This window comes from Lutjanus erythropterus, chromosome 6 (assembly GCF_056507025.1).
Source record: "Lutjanus erythropterus isolate fLutEry1 chromosome 6, fLutEry1.hap2, whole genome shotgun sequence".
In the NCBI taxonomy this organism is placed as follows: domain Eukaryota; kingdom Metazoa; phylum Chordata; class Actinopteri; order Lutjaniformes; family Lutjanidae; genus Lutjanus; species Lutjanus erythropterus.
The window spans coordinates 18,957,041-18,975,932 of record NC_139322.1 but is presented as its reverse complement, the minus strand read 5'-3'; the positions used below and the strand labels follow the sequence as shown (position 1 = coordinate 18,975,932).

General features: G+C 38.5%; 1 protein-coding gene across 1 annotated transcript; it reads left to right on the top strand.

Annotated features, from left to right (window-relative positions):
* Positions 1-9,808: 9,808 nt before the first annotated feature.
* On the top strand, positions 9,809-17,447 carry slc26a10 (solute carrier family 26 member 10). Its single transcript, XM_084720999.1, has 18 exons — positions 9,809-10,253; positions 11,168-11,278; positions 11,465-11,622; positions 11,747-11,911; positions 12,495-12,647; positions 12,737-12,819; positions 12,904-13,051; positions 13,152-13,265; positions 14,233-14,310; positions 14,404-14,499; positions 14,668-14,774; positions 14,929-14,998; positions 15,147-15,329; positions 15,420-15,474; positions 15,676-15,764; positions 15,869-15,923; positions 16,730-16,836; positions 16,936-17,447. Exons 1-18 carry the CDS (start codon positions 9,989-9,991, stop codon positions 16,972-16,974), a joined length of 2,076 nt encoding a protein of 691 aa, XP_084577125.1. The 5' UTR covers positions 9,809-9,988; the 3' UTR covers positions 16,975-17,447.
* The last annotated feature ends 1,445 nt before the right edge of the window (positions 17,448-18,892 follow it).

Genomic DNA, 18,892 nt, shown 5'->3' with positions numbered 1-18,892 from the left:
AAAACAAAACAAAACAAAACAAAACAATTTCCTGCAGGTCCTAATCTCCATGGCTGAATTCACAGTATGAAGATTTAGTTCTATGTGCTTCTTTTCAACATGCAGAAACTGTGCATCTTTCAGAACAATGCAGAAAACAAACAGGCCGTTATTTTCAGATGCAGACCTTCTATATTTTAGACCGTTATTTTATGTGTACTGCATTTGGGACTAATTATTCTTACATATACGCCAGTTATGAGAAATTTACAGTAGGGTGTTGCCTGAAGACTTCAAATGACAACACAACAGAGGGAAATATTGTTTCTTTATCGTGTCGAACGCTACAAGGGCTCTACAGTAGAAAGTGAATCTAGTGTTGACAGAAGTGTTGAGGTGAAGCAGACAATGCAGCAGTTGTTTCTTTCAATGTGGTTCAAGGCTGTGTCGCCATTGTGTACTTGAGCTGCACAATGCTTTGGCATGGGCTGGGAAGTGACACATCCCATAACTAGACTCTCCCTTTATGGGTCAAAACAGCTCCCCTACATGGTTTAGTAAATCTAATTGTTATTCTGGAGGTGATAAAAAGTGCTGCACTGCATGATGGCAGACACAAAGAATAACACCGTAGCGTCATGCACTCCACCTCAAGGGTGTGTGACTGTTAGAGAGAAGTGAGAGGCGATAAACACAGTGTTTTGTTTTTTTCATGTGTGGTACCGTATCCTGACAGAGGACAGACAGGACAGTGACTATCAGTAAGGAAAGGAAGGTCAGACAGGAATCCAGGTCTCACCTTTTGTTCTCTTCAGATGACAGACAGGATGCTTAGGTATGGTGTTGACCTTTTTATTGTCTGTTTTGGTATGTTTGGTCGCCAACATGGAAGGGCAGAAGATATCATGCTCTCTAAAGTGCACTTCCTTCACCAGTAGCACACCAAACAATGACAGTGCATAATCCACCCTCCGCTAAAAGCAATATTGTATAAGATTTGGTACTTTTTGTGATTTGAGGCCCCCTGTTTCAGAGTGCAATTCTATTACATTTCTGCCTTAAATATAGGCAACACTACAAATGTATTTAATGTGTATTTCACATCTATGCAGCAAGTTGACTTTGCTAACACAGCCAAACAACCACCCGGTCCAACAGCTAAAAACCCAGCTCATTGTCCTGTAGCTTTTAATATCATAAAGCTCTTGGAAATAGAAAGTCTGACATTACCTCTTGTCTATCAGCTTCTTGCTTAGTTGTATTCTTCTCTTCTTGACTTCTTCCATTGATGTCTTCCTAGGTCTCTTTGCCTCTACACTAGCGTTGCTCTGAACACCTCCTTCTCCTAGCGGTCCAACAGCTCCTATGCTATCACTAAAACTCCCCCAGTGGTGTCTCTACTCTGGCCAGCACAGCAAAGATAATTGAACCTTCCTAAGTCCTATCCCTTTTTGCTCTGTGTTCTAATAAAAGTTGAGCAAGCCTGGTAATTGGTGGAATCTCGGTCAACAATTTCCTTTCCCGTTTCCCACTTTGATATGCTTGACTCATCTCCATGAGAAGAAAACTACACTCTGAAGATGGTTAAAAGCTGTTACTGGGGAACCTGTAAAAGCAACACACAATATAGTCACCTCTCAAGTTGGTTAGCAAAATGCTAGATAACTATCTAGCTAACAATTGAGGTACATTAGTTAGCTTGTTACTTGCATTTTGCTAACACTGGCTATCAGGTGTAGCTAGCTCATGGTAAATGTAAATTAGCCAGCTAGTTAGCTAGCATTTTGTTAACATTTATTTATTTGTTTGTTTTTGTCGATATAGTCAAGGTTAGTATATAACTAGCATATCTAAATACAGCAAACAGGAGAGGAGAAAGCTGAGCAAGGCTCCAAAAGGGATGGGACTTTGAAAGGGTCAATTAGCTAACATCAGCTACATTTAGCGGCAATTTACTTCACTGTCCATCAGGAAGCTCTGTAAGTCAGAGATTTGAAAGAGAGCAGAGGCAAAATCCAGAAAACTTTTCTTCATGACATATGATCCAGTTTCACCAAAATCAATGACACAGTGGGTAACCTGGTATCAAAGTTACTTCGTGTGAGAACAGATGTACAGTGCGAAGAGTCGTAATGACAGAGGCATCAGTTATCCTGTTACAAGTTAGTACAGCAACAAAATGATTTAGTTACATAATGTTGCTTTAATCAGATGGGAGTGGCTGTATGAGCATGTGCTTAACCAAGGTTCAAATGCATTACCTCCTTAAGACATCATCTTTGTTGTTACCTTAATGAGAACATAAAACTTAATTGTGGAGGATGCTTCAAGAGCGCACACAGTCCCTTGGGGAGCTTGTGGATGTAGGCGGCTGCTGCCTTACCCGCCCAGGAGATGCATGACCCAGATGTGTGATGAATGGACATGACTAGTGTAGGTGTGGTGGAGGTCAGGAGTTGTTCATCTAGGGCGAACAGGAAATCAGCATCTAAGTCTGAAACCCACTGGAGTCACGCAAAACTGTTTTACAGTAAAAAGGAAGGCATGAAAGAAACTGAAAACCTTCTCGCTTTGCAATCATGGCTTCAGATGTATTAGTAACATAAATGTGAATATGAGATGGAAAATCACAGATCTTTGAGTAGAAGTAATTAGATTTTAGTGTGTTGCCTTGGGAAATCAAGACATGGCTAATTACAGTCAGTCAAGAACAGAACAACTACCAGAGGAAAACAGTGTTTGACATTGGCAACAATGCGACATTTATTTGATTATTGTATTGGCTAAATAATAGAGGCCTGCAAGCTACCATAAAAAATACACTTTTCAACACACATCAAAGGGCTGTTTGACAAATTCCTGGGTTGTGCTCGGCTCTTAACCCCTGCAGGAACTTTGTATGGCGTGAGTGACAAATTACAACAAATTCATGAGCCGACAGGAAGAATTCCTCAGAGAGACACGATTCATGAAGTCAGACAATGTAAATACCTGGACAGCACAAGGAGAGGCACTAATGGATGGAGAGGAGCAGCAAACGGAAAGGGATGGGAGAGGTGAGGAGCCAGCGACACAAGGAGAGGTTTGGCTGCCAGCAGTCAGCCTCATAGACAAGGTCATTTCCAAAGTTACATGCCATGGGGGGTCGGGACAAGCATCCCATAAAGCAGATAAAGAACAATAGCAGGAACTATAGGCCACAAAATGACTCGAGCCTCTCCCTGGACGAGAATAATAGAAAGACCCTCTAAGATCAGGACACACACTCAGCATGAAGGAGACAGGGTGGATGAGATATTTTTATAATTTGATTAATGCTAATGCAACAAGGAGACTGGGATCTTGAGGTATGCTACAAGATATAACTACAGTTGCCATCAAAGTGTGGGTTTTTACAAGCTTCACAACACTTCATAAGTGTTTTTTATGAGTCAGGATAGTAGCTTGTCTTCCAGGAAAACATCAACAACACTGAAAAAAGAAACAAGATAACACAGCAACAGACATGTTTTGATATGCATATACTTTTACATATTTTAACATACGAAGTGATCTTGCACAATGTGACTTCTCATTTACAATTTTAAATATTTTCCGTTTGGAGCGCATACCCATTTGTATGGAGTCCTGATTCAAAATGGGCCATTTGCTTGGCTCCCTGTATTGATGTTATTGCAGTGTTGTCAGGGTTTGTGACCATTCAGAGCACATGGTCATTCTGAGCACGTGCCTGTTCAAAGCAGGAAACTGACCTTTCAAAAGTCCCGCCCCTTTATGAATTTCACGCATATGCCTCCTTTTCTGTTTTCTATGTTGAAAAGAAAACAAGATTTTAAAGATAGTTAAAAGATGTCTTTGGGAGACATATATAGCCAAATCTTAAGTTAGCTAATATTAGCAAACACTAACTAACTAGCTAGCTAATCTAATTCAGTCATTAACTAGCTAGCTAATATTTGCTCTCTAGCTGGACAGCTAGCTATTTCAAATGTTAGCTATCTAGTTACACCTGATAGCTAGTGTTAGCATAATCCTAGCCCGTTAGTTAACTAATTTACATAAATCATTAGCTAGATTTTTGTTAACATAAGCTAACTTAAGATGGGACTGTATATGCTGCTTTTACAGGTACCCCAGCAATGTCTTTTAACCTCCTTAAAAATGGGGCATTCTTTTCAGCATAGACAAGCCTTGTGCATAGCATATCTAAGTACAGGAAACAGGAAAGGACTATTACTATAGCGAAAAGGGGCAGGACCTCGGAACTTTAATTTGCATGGCTTGAGCTTATTGTTCATCTGATCGACTTCATGCTTAATGCTGCATTCCCTTAGGTCCTCAGCAATTCATCTGCCAGGGACAGTCACACATACATAGAGACAGACAGAAAGAGATTCCTTCCTTTACAGTCAGGTGTGCCACCTATTGGGGAATGGAGCCAAGTTCATCATGGTCACACAGACATCATATCTACACATGTCACCAAATATGGTTTCAATAACACAAAGTGTTCAGGACTTATGGCATCTTTTGTAATATAAGCCCTGACCACAACATTTGGAGAATACACGCTGTGCAGCTGGATCTATTTTTGATGGAAGCCACGTCAAGCTTCACAGGAAGTCAGAGACAGAAACAGCATAGAGAATCTGGTTAATCTTCAAAATAAAACACCATGTGCCGACTCGTGATCATCTAAATAAACAAAAATAAAATATTTGACTATGTAGCCTAATTAGAAGCACAAAATAAACAAATCAACAAAATCTGAGAAAATCAACATAATCAGGAGGGCAAACACCCTGCTTCTGAAGATAAGATAAGTAAAACTTTATTGATCCAACTAGCACAAAATAGCACAGATAGAAAATACTAGATAGAAACACTGCTGGTGGGGCACGAAGTTGTGTCAAGGTGTTATATATCCAAAGTTACATGCCAAAACATAAAGTTCGTTGCTGCAGTGCCACCACCTGGACAAACTGCACTGATGTGACACTACACTTCCTTCTTGGGTCCTCAGCAATCCACCCACCAACTGCGAAGTAGATCAGAAGGATGGTTGTCGAGATATGCAGCAGACAGTCATACACACAGACATACTTAAAGAAAGACAGGGTTTCCTTCCTTTGTAGTTACATTAGATGCACGTCTGTCAGAAAAAAAATGTTCACAAAAAGGTGTTGATACCTTGGCTGTTTATGACTTCTGAGCTTCTGGAATGTGCATTGGATTGCATGAATGACACATACTTATTGTGGCACTCACGTATTCACATTTTCATTGTTTAAATTTATAAAGAGCTGTCTGTGTTTTGATGGAACAGAAGGTTTTCGTCTAGTTTGGGGTTAACACTCCATATCCTTTTCCATTCATTGTTCCTTTTACCACTGATTAATATCTTGTTTAAACAGCCAGCAGACACACTGCTCCGTCGGTATGTTCATAAATTCTCTGGAGCTGATCAACACAATGGCTCACATTCCTGGCATTTAAGGTCCCTTATATCACTGCGTCTCCTCTCCACCAGAGACACAGCAATTCTAGGAATATGACACTGGAACAAAAACAACTCATGTATGTCTGTTTATTTCATTTAGTTTGAGACATGACTGTAGTGAGACAGGGACACGCCACACTTTGGGGGGGTGTCCATTCAGTGCTTTACCTTTGTATCGCATCACTGGACCTCCCACCGACACTCTGTTGGACTCCACTCTTTAGTAATGTTTTCTCTTTCATAGAATAACAACAGTGCGGGCAAAATTTCACTCAACATTAGCTATTGTTTTCCTTTTTTAAATTTAGAATCAATAATAGTCATTAGAAAGAAATTGAGACATTTATCAGGGTTAAATCATCTGACCTGACTCCAGCACTGTCGCTGTATGTGGGATTACAAACACTCCCTGCTAATTATGACTTCCTCTGGGCTGATGAGGTGACACGCTGTATAAAAATACAAATGATTTCATATCCGTAACATTAAAGCTGCACTAATGAAGGTTTTAAATGAATCAAATAAATACATGCAATGTGTCAGAGGTCTCTCGCAGTCATGAACTCAGTTATCATCCATCTCTGCAGCTCTACAGAGCTTTTGAGACCATTTTAGTCAATTTCAGTAGATGAAAATACACTCTATACTTCAGTCTTACCTTATTTATCAATGGCCACTTAAAAAAAACCACCTGTGCTACCTGCCCAACTCAAAATTGACAGACACATTTAGCAACTACCCAGTAAATAATGTCAAACAGTCAAACATATTTTCCTCTGGAGGTGGTAGAGACCAAAGCAGAGCTACAAGGAGAGTAAATGCTGGACTTAAATTCATCAGATAGCCAGAAACACAACCCTTAATAAATGTTTATGTAGATGATTGTTTGCTTACACATCACAACTTTATAAGGTGATATAACATCAGGCAAACATATAGAAGGGTATTATAGATACCTGTTGGTCATAGAGGCATACAGAGGGGCCGGCATGCACACCTTTAAAACCTCAGTCAGCCTGTCAAGAAAGTTGATTGATTGATTGATTGATTCAGCTCCTGTTGGTTTGAAACAGAGACAAAAACAAACTTAAACATGCTGCATAGAAGTATACAAGAAACAGCCACATGAACATGACTTCCATGCACATTGGCTGATGTTTAGCTTGGAGAAACATAATTCCAGCTAAGTGACAAATAGCCTTTCCCCAGTGTGGGATCAATAGTTTATCTTATCTTAAAGTTCAGCTTATTACAGCTTTGTTTTTTCTGTTCTGGGCTACTGTAGAACCATGGCAGCACCTGCACCTTCAGATAACTGTGTTGTCACAGACTCAGTCTTTATAGTGAGCCTGCTGCAGCCCTGCACAGGCCTGTGGTGCTCACATCCTATAGCCTGGCCCAAGTCAAACAAACAATTTTTAAGCTTGAGCCTGGGCACCAAATCACATTGAGCTCACTTTGCCACGTCTTACTCTGTTGCAATAAAATTTGTGTAACCCAAGTGGATAAAATGTGCATGTATATTTTTTATAATCAGCATCTCGGGGCCTGTTCAACAGGAAAGGGAATATCTATGTAATGGATGAGCAGTGTGATACCTGCATAGTTCTTCAGTTGGTTATAAAGTGTGCCACGGGCTGTGGCTCAGTATTTTGGCCGTAAGATAACAATAGCACAGCAATTCTCATTATCAGATGACTATATATGAATAAAAACATACTTATGAATATTATATTCCATACCTGCCATGTTCTGCAAATAGATCCTTCTAAATCTTACATACTTTACCTTTAAAATAAGAGTTTAAAAAGTTTTTGCTCATATTTGCATCAGAGGTTTTCTTGTATATTTTAATTATACAAACACCACGCTGTCATCTAGGAAACATGGGAAACATGATCATACATGTTGGATTGCACCTGTCAGGTTGACAATGCCAGTCAAATACACTGTGTGCGTTCATGTTACTTGACTGGATGGTCAATGAAGGTAAAACTTCACAAATGAAACACTAGATGCCTCGTCATCTTTGCTGGAGATGTGAACGTGTGATACAGTCCAATTTTAAACTTTCTGCCCTTGTAGTCAAGGTCTGAGTCCATTCAGGCAAAAATCCTTGGGTGTTGGTCTGCACAACAATAGAAAATGGTGGCATTGCCTGCTTTTCCTCACGTAGCCTGGGGATGGGAGACGCCATTCATGAGTTGGGTGAGGTTCATTCACAGCACCCACTGCTGGGCTTAACCAGACTGAACCTCTCTTGAGATGGTGACTGATTACTCTCTGCCTCATACTCATTCTTACTCAAAAACACCTTCTATTATGATTATGATTATCCATTATGTTAGATTTCCAAGCTACATTTTGACAGTAATATGTTATGGCCAGTAGACACACATCTTGTTATTTTTTTTTCATCCAAAGCCCCCTTGTCGTCACTCCTGTCTGACAAAGAACAACATCTCAGTCATCACACACAATCTCTGATCAGAGTCAAGGTGTGGTTTGATCCATGAACCAGGCTGCCATGTGTGATTGAGTTTCACAGGGGTCTCATGGGTACCAGAGCTCTTTTCCTTATGGCTACACAACTTAAACACCGCCCACCCATTACAGACATCCATCCTTCTCGGAAATGAACTCCTCGCTAACAGACATGGTTTGAGGTTACACCTTGGCTCCACCAACAATACGACTTTGATCTCCGTAGGCGTTTCACAGTAGTATACATTGTATGACTTAATTGTGCCTCTTCTGAGCTTGTACCTCCCGCGTGGCTCTCTGGAGGACATGAGGGAGGAGAGGACTGTGCAACGCAAAGGATGTATGTGTGTGTGTGTTTGGAGGGAGGGGTTGTGAGTAGAGGTGGCAAAAGTACACACATTCTTTACTCAACTAGAAATACAGATACTCTGGTAAAAGTAGAGGTACTGATTAAACTTCTTTGCCCAAGTAAAAGTGAAAAAGTAAAGTATAAAAATAAAAAGATGGTGTCAGAGACATTCCTAGTTGCTGTTTCTGTGCAAAGGTAATTGAGCCTCACCTTTTCGGTGTGCTTGAATCTCCCGCTCCATCTGTTTTTGTCATTTTCATCCTGTTGTATCTTTTACGCTGCTGTCGTCTTGTTACGTCTTACTACTTTTTCGTTGCTAGTTTTGTGCTGTGAATATATTATGTTTTTTATGTTGTTTATGTCTTTTTCATCTCTTTTTATGTTGTCTTTGCTTGTATTTCGTTGTTTTTGTCGCACTACATCTTTAGCACTGTTTTAATCTTGTTATGTCTTGTTACATCTTTTGTTTAGTTTACATCTTGTCATGTCTGTTACACTATCTTTGTCTTGTTGCTTTTATTTCATTGTTTTCATCTTGTTACATCTTTTGCACTGATTTCATCTTGTTGTCTTGCTATGTTGTTTTTATCTTATTGCGTCTTATTGTGTTTTTTGCGCTGTTTTCATCTTGTTGTGTCTTGTTATATCTTATGGCTTTTTCGTCTCATTACATTGTTTTCGTCTTATTATGTTATTTTTGTATTGTTATGTCTTTTATGATGTTTTCATATAGTTTCAACTTGTTATATCTTTTGTGCTGTTTTCATCTTATGTCTTTTATGCCATTTTTGTCTTGTTATGTTTTTATCTTATTTTAGTCTTGTTTCATCTTGTTATGTCTTTTATGTTGTTTTCGTCTTGTTGCATCTTTTAAATAATTTACATCTTGTTTCATGATTTACCTTGTTTTCGTCTTATTACATCCTGTTGCGATGTTCTCATTGTTTTGATTTTAACGGTTTTCATCTTGTTGCTGCTTTTACTGCTTGTTCTCATCTGTGTTGTGAGTTTATATAGTTTTTGCCTTGACACGCCTTTCACAGCATTTTCTTCCTATGTCTTTTACCTCGTTTTTGTCTTCATCTGGTGTGTATAATATGCACTAAAGGATACCAATTAATTGCCTTTTTCTCTGTCACTGTGTCATTCATTTAGGTTGAAATTTGTCTTAATAATAAATATAAATATATAAAAATAGTTCCCCTCAAACACATTAAAACTGAAGTAATGTGCCTGTTTGAAAATGTAAGGAGCAGAAAGCACAGATAGTTTTGTTAAAAAGTTTGGGGTTAAAAGTAAAAAAAAATACCTGATAGCTCTACTTAAGTACAGTGACTTAAGTATTTGTACTTTTCTCCCCATCTCTGGTTATAAATGAAGTTTTTTAACAAAACCCTTTTAGCAGTAGGACCCAGAGGAAAAAGTTGACCAGCACACCTTTATGTTGCCTGAGGCAGAGACAAAGATGTGAAAAAAGTTGTTCAACACTGTAACAAAAAAAGGTTGAGCTTTGAGCCATGTCATTGGCTAAGAGGAGTCTGACAGGAAAATGCAATGGCTCTTGAGGTCAGGGCAGAGTCTGCTATAAATGTATAGCTGAGAGACACAACACTTTTACCGACTCTACAACAGCGCCTGCATGGTGAGCCATCATCTCTCATCTCTACCGGGACAATATGAGCGCTTCTGTGGCCGTGTACAGGAGTATCTACACGGAGGACCGCTTCAAACAGGCCTACGGCTCCGACGAGGGCTCGACTGGAAGTCTGCGGCTCCGGGAGAAGCTTATTGAGAGGTGCAGGTGTTCAAGACGAGCCTGCCTTCACCTGTTGAGGGAGAGAGTGCCCATTTTCAGCTGGCTGCCAAGATACAGACTCAAGAAATGGATATTAGGAGATACTATAGGGGGACTGACGGTTGGTATTCTTCACATTCCTCAAGGTGAGTAAATAAATATATCATCCGGATCAAAGTACAGCTGGTTATAACCTGCCAGTCACAAAAACGCATGTTTTCTCTTACACAGTAATTAAAAATACTAAATATCAATTATTAAATGACTTAATATAATTTAATTAAATAAATCATTTTGTTTTGTAGTCTTTAACATGTATTTGAAGAACTAATTGTATAGAAAAGTGCTATACAAGTAAAGCTATTATTATTATTATTATTATTATTATTATTATTATTATTATTATTCATTATTATTATCGTTGTTGTTGTCATTAAACTGCTACTACTATTTCTAAGAATAAAAACAATATATGTAGTTTATGTAATTCAAATCAATACATGGAATTGTCGATGGCCTACTAAAATGGGACAAAATAAGATAATTCTCTATCAATCCTACAATGAGTACAGTATTACAGCAAAGGGAACAGCAAAATAGAGAGAAGCACCAATGAAATAGCTGTAAATAAGAAATAGATAAACAAGATAAGGAACACAAATTATTATACTATTATAATAGTTAATATTGATAATTACTAAAGGAATTGGAGAAATATTACAGTGTTATTTTTTATTATTATCATTATTATTGTGTTATTTCTATGAGCATTTTTATTATATTTTATTTTTTGATGTTTTTACTCTGTACTCAGGTCTCACTTCATAATGAGATCTTGACCTCATTGTGCCTTCCTGATTAAATGAAGTGTTTAAATTCACAGCTGTAAAGCTAATCAGTCAAATTTTACATTACCATTTTTTAGTCTCTTTATTTTTTTTTACACAATTAACTTTATATGCTTCAGCCTTAAAAACCATAAGGACAGCTTTTACATTCTGAACATAGATAAGGAAAAACGTGTGTTTACTGAATAACTCTGTTGAATGTCTCTGAACAGGCATGGCCTTTGCTTTACTCACATCTGTGGCACCGATATTCGGCCTTTACACCTCCTTCTTCCCTGTGGTCCTCTACATGGTCTTTGGCACAGGTCGACACGTGTCCACAGGTAAGACTTGTGTCATCATAACATCTATATTATACTCTAGAGAGGCATAACGAATATCATCTAAATCAACAGGGGTGATGTGTTAGCCCTACATTATTATAAACAGTCACATTATGCATGCATCTTGAACGCAGTGTCAGGTAATAAAATTTTCTACCGTTACTGAGATGATGGATCTGTTCTCAGGTACCTTTGCTGTGGTGAGTCTGATGACCGGCTCTGTGGTGGAGCAGCTGGTTCCCACTCCTCTGGAGATGAACTCCAGTTCGCCTGAAGCAGCTGAGTTTGAGGCCCAGAGGATTGGCGTAGCCTCAGCTGTAGCGCTCCTCTCAGGAATTATTATGGTAAGACAGATAAACAGAGAACGTCTATGAATTAAATGCAAAATCACAAAATGAAATAACGACATAACCGAGACTTGATTCGTTGATACAGCTCGTAATTTTATGTTAATCTCTTGTGCTCCAGCTCTGCATGTTCGGTCTTCAGCTGGGCTTTCTCTCCACCTATCTGTCAGAGCCAATTGTGAAGGCCTTCACCAGTGCTGCTGCCTTCCATGTTACCATCTCACAGCTGCAAAGCATTCTGGGGCTGCGGCTCCCTCGTCAGACTGGGACCTTCTCCCTCTTCAAGGTAAGCAGTGTCTAACATGTCTAACGATGACGTCTCACGGTCTCAAGTTTTGCAAAAGTAAAAATGACATTAATAAAGCGATAAAATCTTGATGAATAAAAGTAAGAATGATGTAATAGAATCATCAGGAATTACCTTAATATAAAAACCAATGACTGGAGCTTAAAGTTATAACATTACTCAAAATTGAATTAAAATTCAGATTTAAAAGATAAGTCTTTAATCCTTTTAAAAACACTGGGAGTGCTTGTCACACTAATATCCAGAGGCAGGAATATTTAAAAGAAATCTGTCTGGAACATAAAAAAGAAAGAAGATCTCTGATGTTCAAAGCTTAAAAACAAAAACAAAAATCAATTAAGCAGTGGGGAAATGTGATCCATTTTAGTTTTAGTTTAGTTTTAGTAAGACGGTAAAAAGGGAATTACAATAGTCTAAATGGCTAGTGCTAAAAGAGTGAGTGAGTGTTTTGGCATCTCTCTGAATTAGCAAAGGTTTTATTTTGATAGTATTCCAAAGAACAGCAACGGCATGTTATAATTTGGTGCAGTTTGCTCACAGCTGACTGACTTTGTGTTCTCAGACTTTAGCGTCAGTGATGGAGAACCTTCCTCACACCAACACGGCCGAGCTGCTGATCTCCTTGATGTGTTTTGCTGTCCTGGTGCCAGTTAAGGAGATCAACATGCGCTACCGGCAGCGACTGCGTACACCTATCCCTGTGGAGATCCTCACAGTTAGTCCACTGGATTTATGAATGTTACATTTATTATTTCTAATACAGTGAACAGGTAATAAGTCATGCTTTTATAATTCATTCTTCAGGTGATCATTGCTACAGGTGTGGCCTATGCCTCCTCACTGGACTCTGCCTACAACATCGAGATAGTTGGCCACATCCCAGCTGGGTAATTTTTTCGATTTTGAAAAAAGAAAACTTAAAGTACTTAAGTAGCATCCAGTAGTTTGATTTTTAATTCTCCTTTTCCTAGATTCCCGAAGCCACAGATGCCTGCCTTCCACACTTTCCCTGAGATTGCCGGAGACACAGTAGCTATAACATTTGTTGGTTACGCTGTGTCGGTCTCGCTGGCGATGATCTATGCCGATAAACATGGATATTCCATACATCCCAACCAGGTGAAGTGTGTGAATGTCACAACTGTTTGTTGAAATGTTGGTTTTGATGATTATCACAAATCAATTAACTATTTATATTTAACCCTGTGTTTGATTTCAGGAGCTGTTGGCTCATGGCGTCTCCAACACAGTGTCTTCTTTCTTCACCTGCTTCCCCAGCTCAGCCACTCTGGCCACCACTAACATACTGGAGAGTGCTGGAGGACACACGCAGGTACTGTACTTGATATACGGTAACTTCTGTGTATCTAATTTTGTGTCACACTCATAAATTATTGGTCGGCTCTTTGTAAAGGTACAGAAAGGTCACACCAAGGGACAAAACTATTCAGACTATTGAGTAAATTATTGTAAAGATGAACACTAACAACTGGATTTAAGTTATCATGTTAACTGATGCTTTGAAGGGATCATTCAGAGTTTTGTGGTATATGAGATATTTGTCCATAGTCGGTGTATCACCTGCAGTAGATGGAAGTCAACACACAACAGGAGTACCGGTGTAAGAAGCTGACCCATGTACTGCGGTAGACAGCGTCTGCAGCAAAACATAGTTTGGCTGTCTAAACAAATCAATTTAATTTTAAGTGTACAGTATATTTAGAGTATTATCACTGCATTAACTTGCTGTCAGGCATATAAGCAAAATATTGCTCTCTCCAGCTCCAGTGTTTTGTGAGATAAAATTCCTGTTTTTTCCTAATTTTGGTGGCCCTGGAGAGAGTGATATTTGGTGTAAACCCACTGGTTTTCCATTAGAAAAGGATGTTTAATGGCAAAGCGGTGAAAACCTTTTAAAGGTTGCATATACACAACCTGGTAGTGATTTTTTTTCCTTGGCCAAAGTATGCTTTCCTGCTGACCTTGTCTGCAGCAGTTTATTGCTTAGTTTTTTACACCAGTACTCCACACTTCCATGCTGGTGCTCCTCTCCACCATCTACTACAGGTAATAGACTGACTATGGATAAGTATTTCATACAACTCTACTTCAAAAAGTCTCAACTATCCCTTTAATCATAGCAGAAAAACATCAACAGATAAATACAAAGTGTTGATCCTCCATCTATAATTACTGTTCATTTGTGTATGTGAATGTACCTAAAATTTACAGAGTCAAATAGGTACAGACTGGGGTTTTATAAGGTCTAATCCACATGCATGTCATATGTGTTCCCGCAGCTCTCTGGTTTATTCACTAGTCTGGTTGTTCTGATTGTGCTGCTGCTGATTGGACCACTGTTCTACTTCCTACCCAAGGTGTGTTTACTGTATGTGTGTATCTCTATGAGCATGTCAAAGAGAAAGAGGGAAGAAAAGTGAATTCATCTCAACCCTTATCTCTCCCTCCAGGCAGTACTGGCATGCATCAACATTACCAGCCTCAGGCAGATGTTCCTGCAGTTCCAGGACTTACCTGAGATGTGGAGAATCAGCAAAATGGACTTTGTAAGGACACTGATTGGGTTAACAACACTGGAGCAAAGGCTGCACATGAGATTCCCCTTTAACACTGATTGCTTGGCTGGAATTAAGCATAATTTTCATGCTTCCATTGTTATGTAATTGTTATATCCTGCCATGACAATGAGTCATTGTGGCCATGTCTTTGTGTAGATGGTTTGGGTGGTGACCTGGCTGTCTGTAGTGGTACTTAACGTGGACCTTGGCCTAGCCATCGGGGTGGTTTTCTCTATGATGACTGTCATCTGCCGTACACAAAGGTGCATTTTCCACTTTCCTCTGCACAAATATCATGATGCAGTCTGGCTAGAGCTCCTGAGCTCATGTCTTATAGTGATTATAAAGCCCCAGAAACAAATTATAAATTAAACTGCATTGAGAGTTTTATATCTGTATTTGTTCATGGTTCAACAGGGCTGGTTGTTCAGTGCTTGGTCGGGCCAGCAACACAGAAATTTACAGACCGCTGGAGAACCACAGCAAGGTGAGGGGACATGCTTACTGCTTAATCTTTGTATTGTTTTTGGGTTTTTTTTGCATGCAAATAAATGTGCTTTCAAACATGCTAATCATAACCTCAGGGGCGATGCACCTTACCCTGATAAAGTTAGACAATCTTGTTTTTCTTTCAGTGCTATGAGGTGCCTGGAGTGAAGATCCTGACTTACAACGGGCCTATTTATTATGGCAACCGTAACTTCTTCAGGGAGGAGGTGAGTAGGCTGCTGGGCCTGACGCCAGAGAAGATCCGCAGCCGGGAGAAGGCCAGGAAAGCCCTGGAGAAACGGGAGAGGGAGTCCACCGTCAACACTGTGGTATGACTACTGCGATCGCTGAGTTCACACTGTACAATCAAGTATAATTTCAGTGCCAAATAGATTTTTTCTGCTTCTATCGTTCTTTAGGAAAGAGGCATTGCAAACACATCGTTTTCTTCAGAAAATGAGTTCTTTAAATCTGGTAAGTTATTAAAATGTTTTTGTTGTTCTGTGTGGACAATAATAAATATACATATTGCTCCGAAAACTAGAAATTACAGATGTTCTCATTTTATGTACAGCACACATTATTACTGTTACAAATGACATATATTACATTTTGTACTGCAGACAATGTCAAGGCAAGCTTTCCTTTCATTTCCTTTTCATTTCTTTTCTGTAGAAACTTCTGAGGGTGATGTTCAGGCCGTGTTAATTGATTGCAGCAGTGTGATATTTGTTGATGTTGCTGGAGCGAGACTCTTTATACAGGTCAGTCCGCTTAAGTGAGACATTATGCCTCAAACTTCACTGTCAAGCGTTCCCTGCATTTCTTCATGCATTACTTTTGTTTGTTTTGTTTTGTTTTTTTGTAGATGTGTTCTGAGTGTCAAAAAGCTGGAGTTCATGTATATTTGGCAAACTGCAATGGTAAGGCTTATGTATCCAAATGATCCCTTTCCTAATTGTTTCCTCTGTCGACACACTCTCATAACTAAACAACAGAATGGGATGATTGCTAATCACTTCCAAAAAGACATGTATGACCTGTGGAGGCTACCAGCAGCGACAGATGTACTGAATCTTAAGAGTGTTATGTAAGTCATGTTGCACTTTGGTGAGGTTTAGGCACCAAAACTACTAAATTAGGCTTAGACAACAAAAAAAAAAGAAGCTTTTTGGGGCAGGAGGTTGAACCCACAGCTGCTGCAGAAGACTCACAGCTTCAATACATGGGGTTCAGTCAAAATTGACTTTTGGATAACACGGGACATGAATCTTGGTGTCCTGGGTGTAAGACCTGTGCTTGTTTGACTGATCCATCCACCCTTCTTCCTCCATCTCTGGACTTTCTCACTCTTTGTACTGCTCCTGTCATAAATAATATGACCACAAGGGGTCGCCACCTGACAATAAAAGTAAATATAGCTCTAAATTGTAAAAAGTTGCTTTCATGGACAAAACTTTATTTTATTTATTTAACAGAGACAGTACATGTAGGCATTGTTACATGAAATAAAAAATGGAGCCAATGCAGTGTATATAGGACATATAACTGCTTAGCTAATTTCTAATCCTTGTCACTGGTTAGGGTTTCAACAAAGAAAACATAGGAGGATAGAATGAGCTTTCTCTTATATATTCTCTGCTTCAGATATGATAATAAATACATATTACATATGTGAAAAATTCACTTGCATATAGTGTACATTGATCAATGATTTCTATCCCTTTAGAGAGCGTCCTCAAGATCCTCACATCAAGCGGTCTAATGAACTACATGAACCCTCAACATATTTTCGTCACTGTTCATGACGCCGTGATGTATATTCAACAGCAGAAGGTAAGCTAGTAAGCTGAAATGTTCACAAATATACATAAGGCTTTGATTTTTAATTACACCGTCGTAAACAAATGCTGACGCTGCTGTCGTTTGCTGTAGGAAAAGCCTCCAGAGAACACCACGACTGTTTGGGTATGAGACAGGAGGACGGCGATGAGTCATACTTCCATCAGCCAAGTGCGTGTGACTGAAATGTCAGAGGGCCATCAGGACGTCTGTTTTATAAGCAGAGACCATGTCTGTCAGCTGTGTAACAGCACTCCAGCAGTTGTTCCAGACCAAGGGTGTCAAACATATGGCCTGCAGCCAGAACCGGCTTGCCAAAGGGTCCAAGCTGGCCCAATAGATGACTTTGCAAAGTGTAAAAAGTTGCAGAAAATATTCACTATTTCCAGACCTTAATACAGCTCTCTGCAGTGAATACTTACTGTGGTCATAGTTAAAGATAATTGAACAATGTGCAAAACCTTATAATCTGTATAAGATGTCAATCTAAAAACAATATAAGGAACTGCCAAAAGTTTTGATTTTTAAATATTATGCAAGACAAGAGATAACTTGTGTAGATCCGTTGTAATCTGTACATTGTAATGCACATGTAATGACAGTAGAATAACTGAGATATTATTGAATTTGCATTTGTTTTTCTTAAGACAGCTGTTATCACCTCTTTTGAAGATGCATGGTTCATTGAAAACATTGAAAAATAGGGGACCATTCAGGGGTTTTACTGGTTCAGCCCACTTGAGGTCAGACTGGACTGTATGTGGCCCATGAACCCAGTTGAGTTTGACAGCCCTGGTGCAGACTGCACTCTGTGTGTACCAGCATCTCAAAGAAGCGGTAGCCCGTTGTAGCACTATGTTATGAATTACTGTAATTTTTACATTACAGTGTTACCAGTTTGCAGATATTGGACTCACTCCTGGCACACTTAAATCTCATATTAGTTATTTTATTAGACATGTTTAAATCAAGCACATACATAACTCCACATCAGACAATCTCATCATATATTTGGTGTAAATAAATATGGAATTTTTTGACTATTAATACTGTATGTGACAGGTATTATTTTGTTTAACAGTTGTTCTGTTCTTTATTGTCATATATGCTGGAAAATCACTATAGTAATATTTATTTACTTTCTGTTTCTTGTTTTGCAATGCAGATAAACATTAAGTGCACTGAATAGTTTGTTAAAATACTTTGTATATTTATATCTTTTGAAACATGCGCTTGTATATGCATCTGTGTACAGTAAATCCTATCCTGCCTTAACATGTTAATGTCTTGTAACTCCAGAGAGACTGCACAAAATATTTTATAAATGACTGTACAAGGTATTTGTCAGCACTGTACCATCCAGTGGCTGTTGTGACAATAAATATGTCTCCAAAAATAGAACTTCTTTGTGAATCACAACTAAATTTAACAAATTGGAGCGTAGGTTTCTACACCCAAGTAGAAAAGTAGTATGCTTTAGTGTATTTGAAATATAATCTAAGTATAGAAACATTACTACAAGTATATTTGTATGCTTACAAAAAGTACACTTAAATACAAGTTTATTTGAAGCTATACCTCGGTGTTCTTTGAAAAAGTATATTAAATTGCCAATACTTACAATCATAATCTAGTTGTGAAAAGTTTAATTATTTATATCAAATCCTTTGTAATACACTATTAGTATGCTTTATCAAAGTGCACTTGAAAGCCATTTCAAATTCAGATAAATTCTATTTAGAATTTATTATCCACACATTTTGATTGAATTAAAAATATATTTCATATAAATTATAAGCATAGTAACAGTTATCTGAAAAGTCGATTAAAATGTATTTACAGCAGATAAAAAGTACAGCATTCTTATAAAAAGACGTAGCCAAATATGTTTAAGTGCAACTTAATGTTGTCTCAAAACACTACAGTTAATTACACATGATTGTATATCAGTATTTTAGTTGCACTAATGATATATTAATAGCATTCTAGGTATGTTGTTAGTACATAAAAAAAGTACATTTTTAGTAATAAAATAAAATAAGAAAATAAA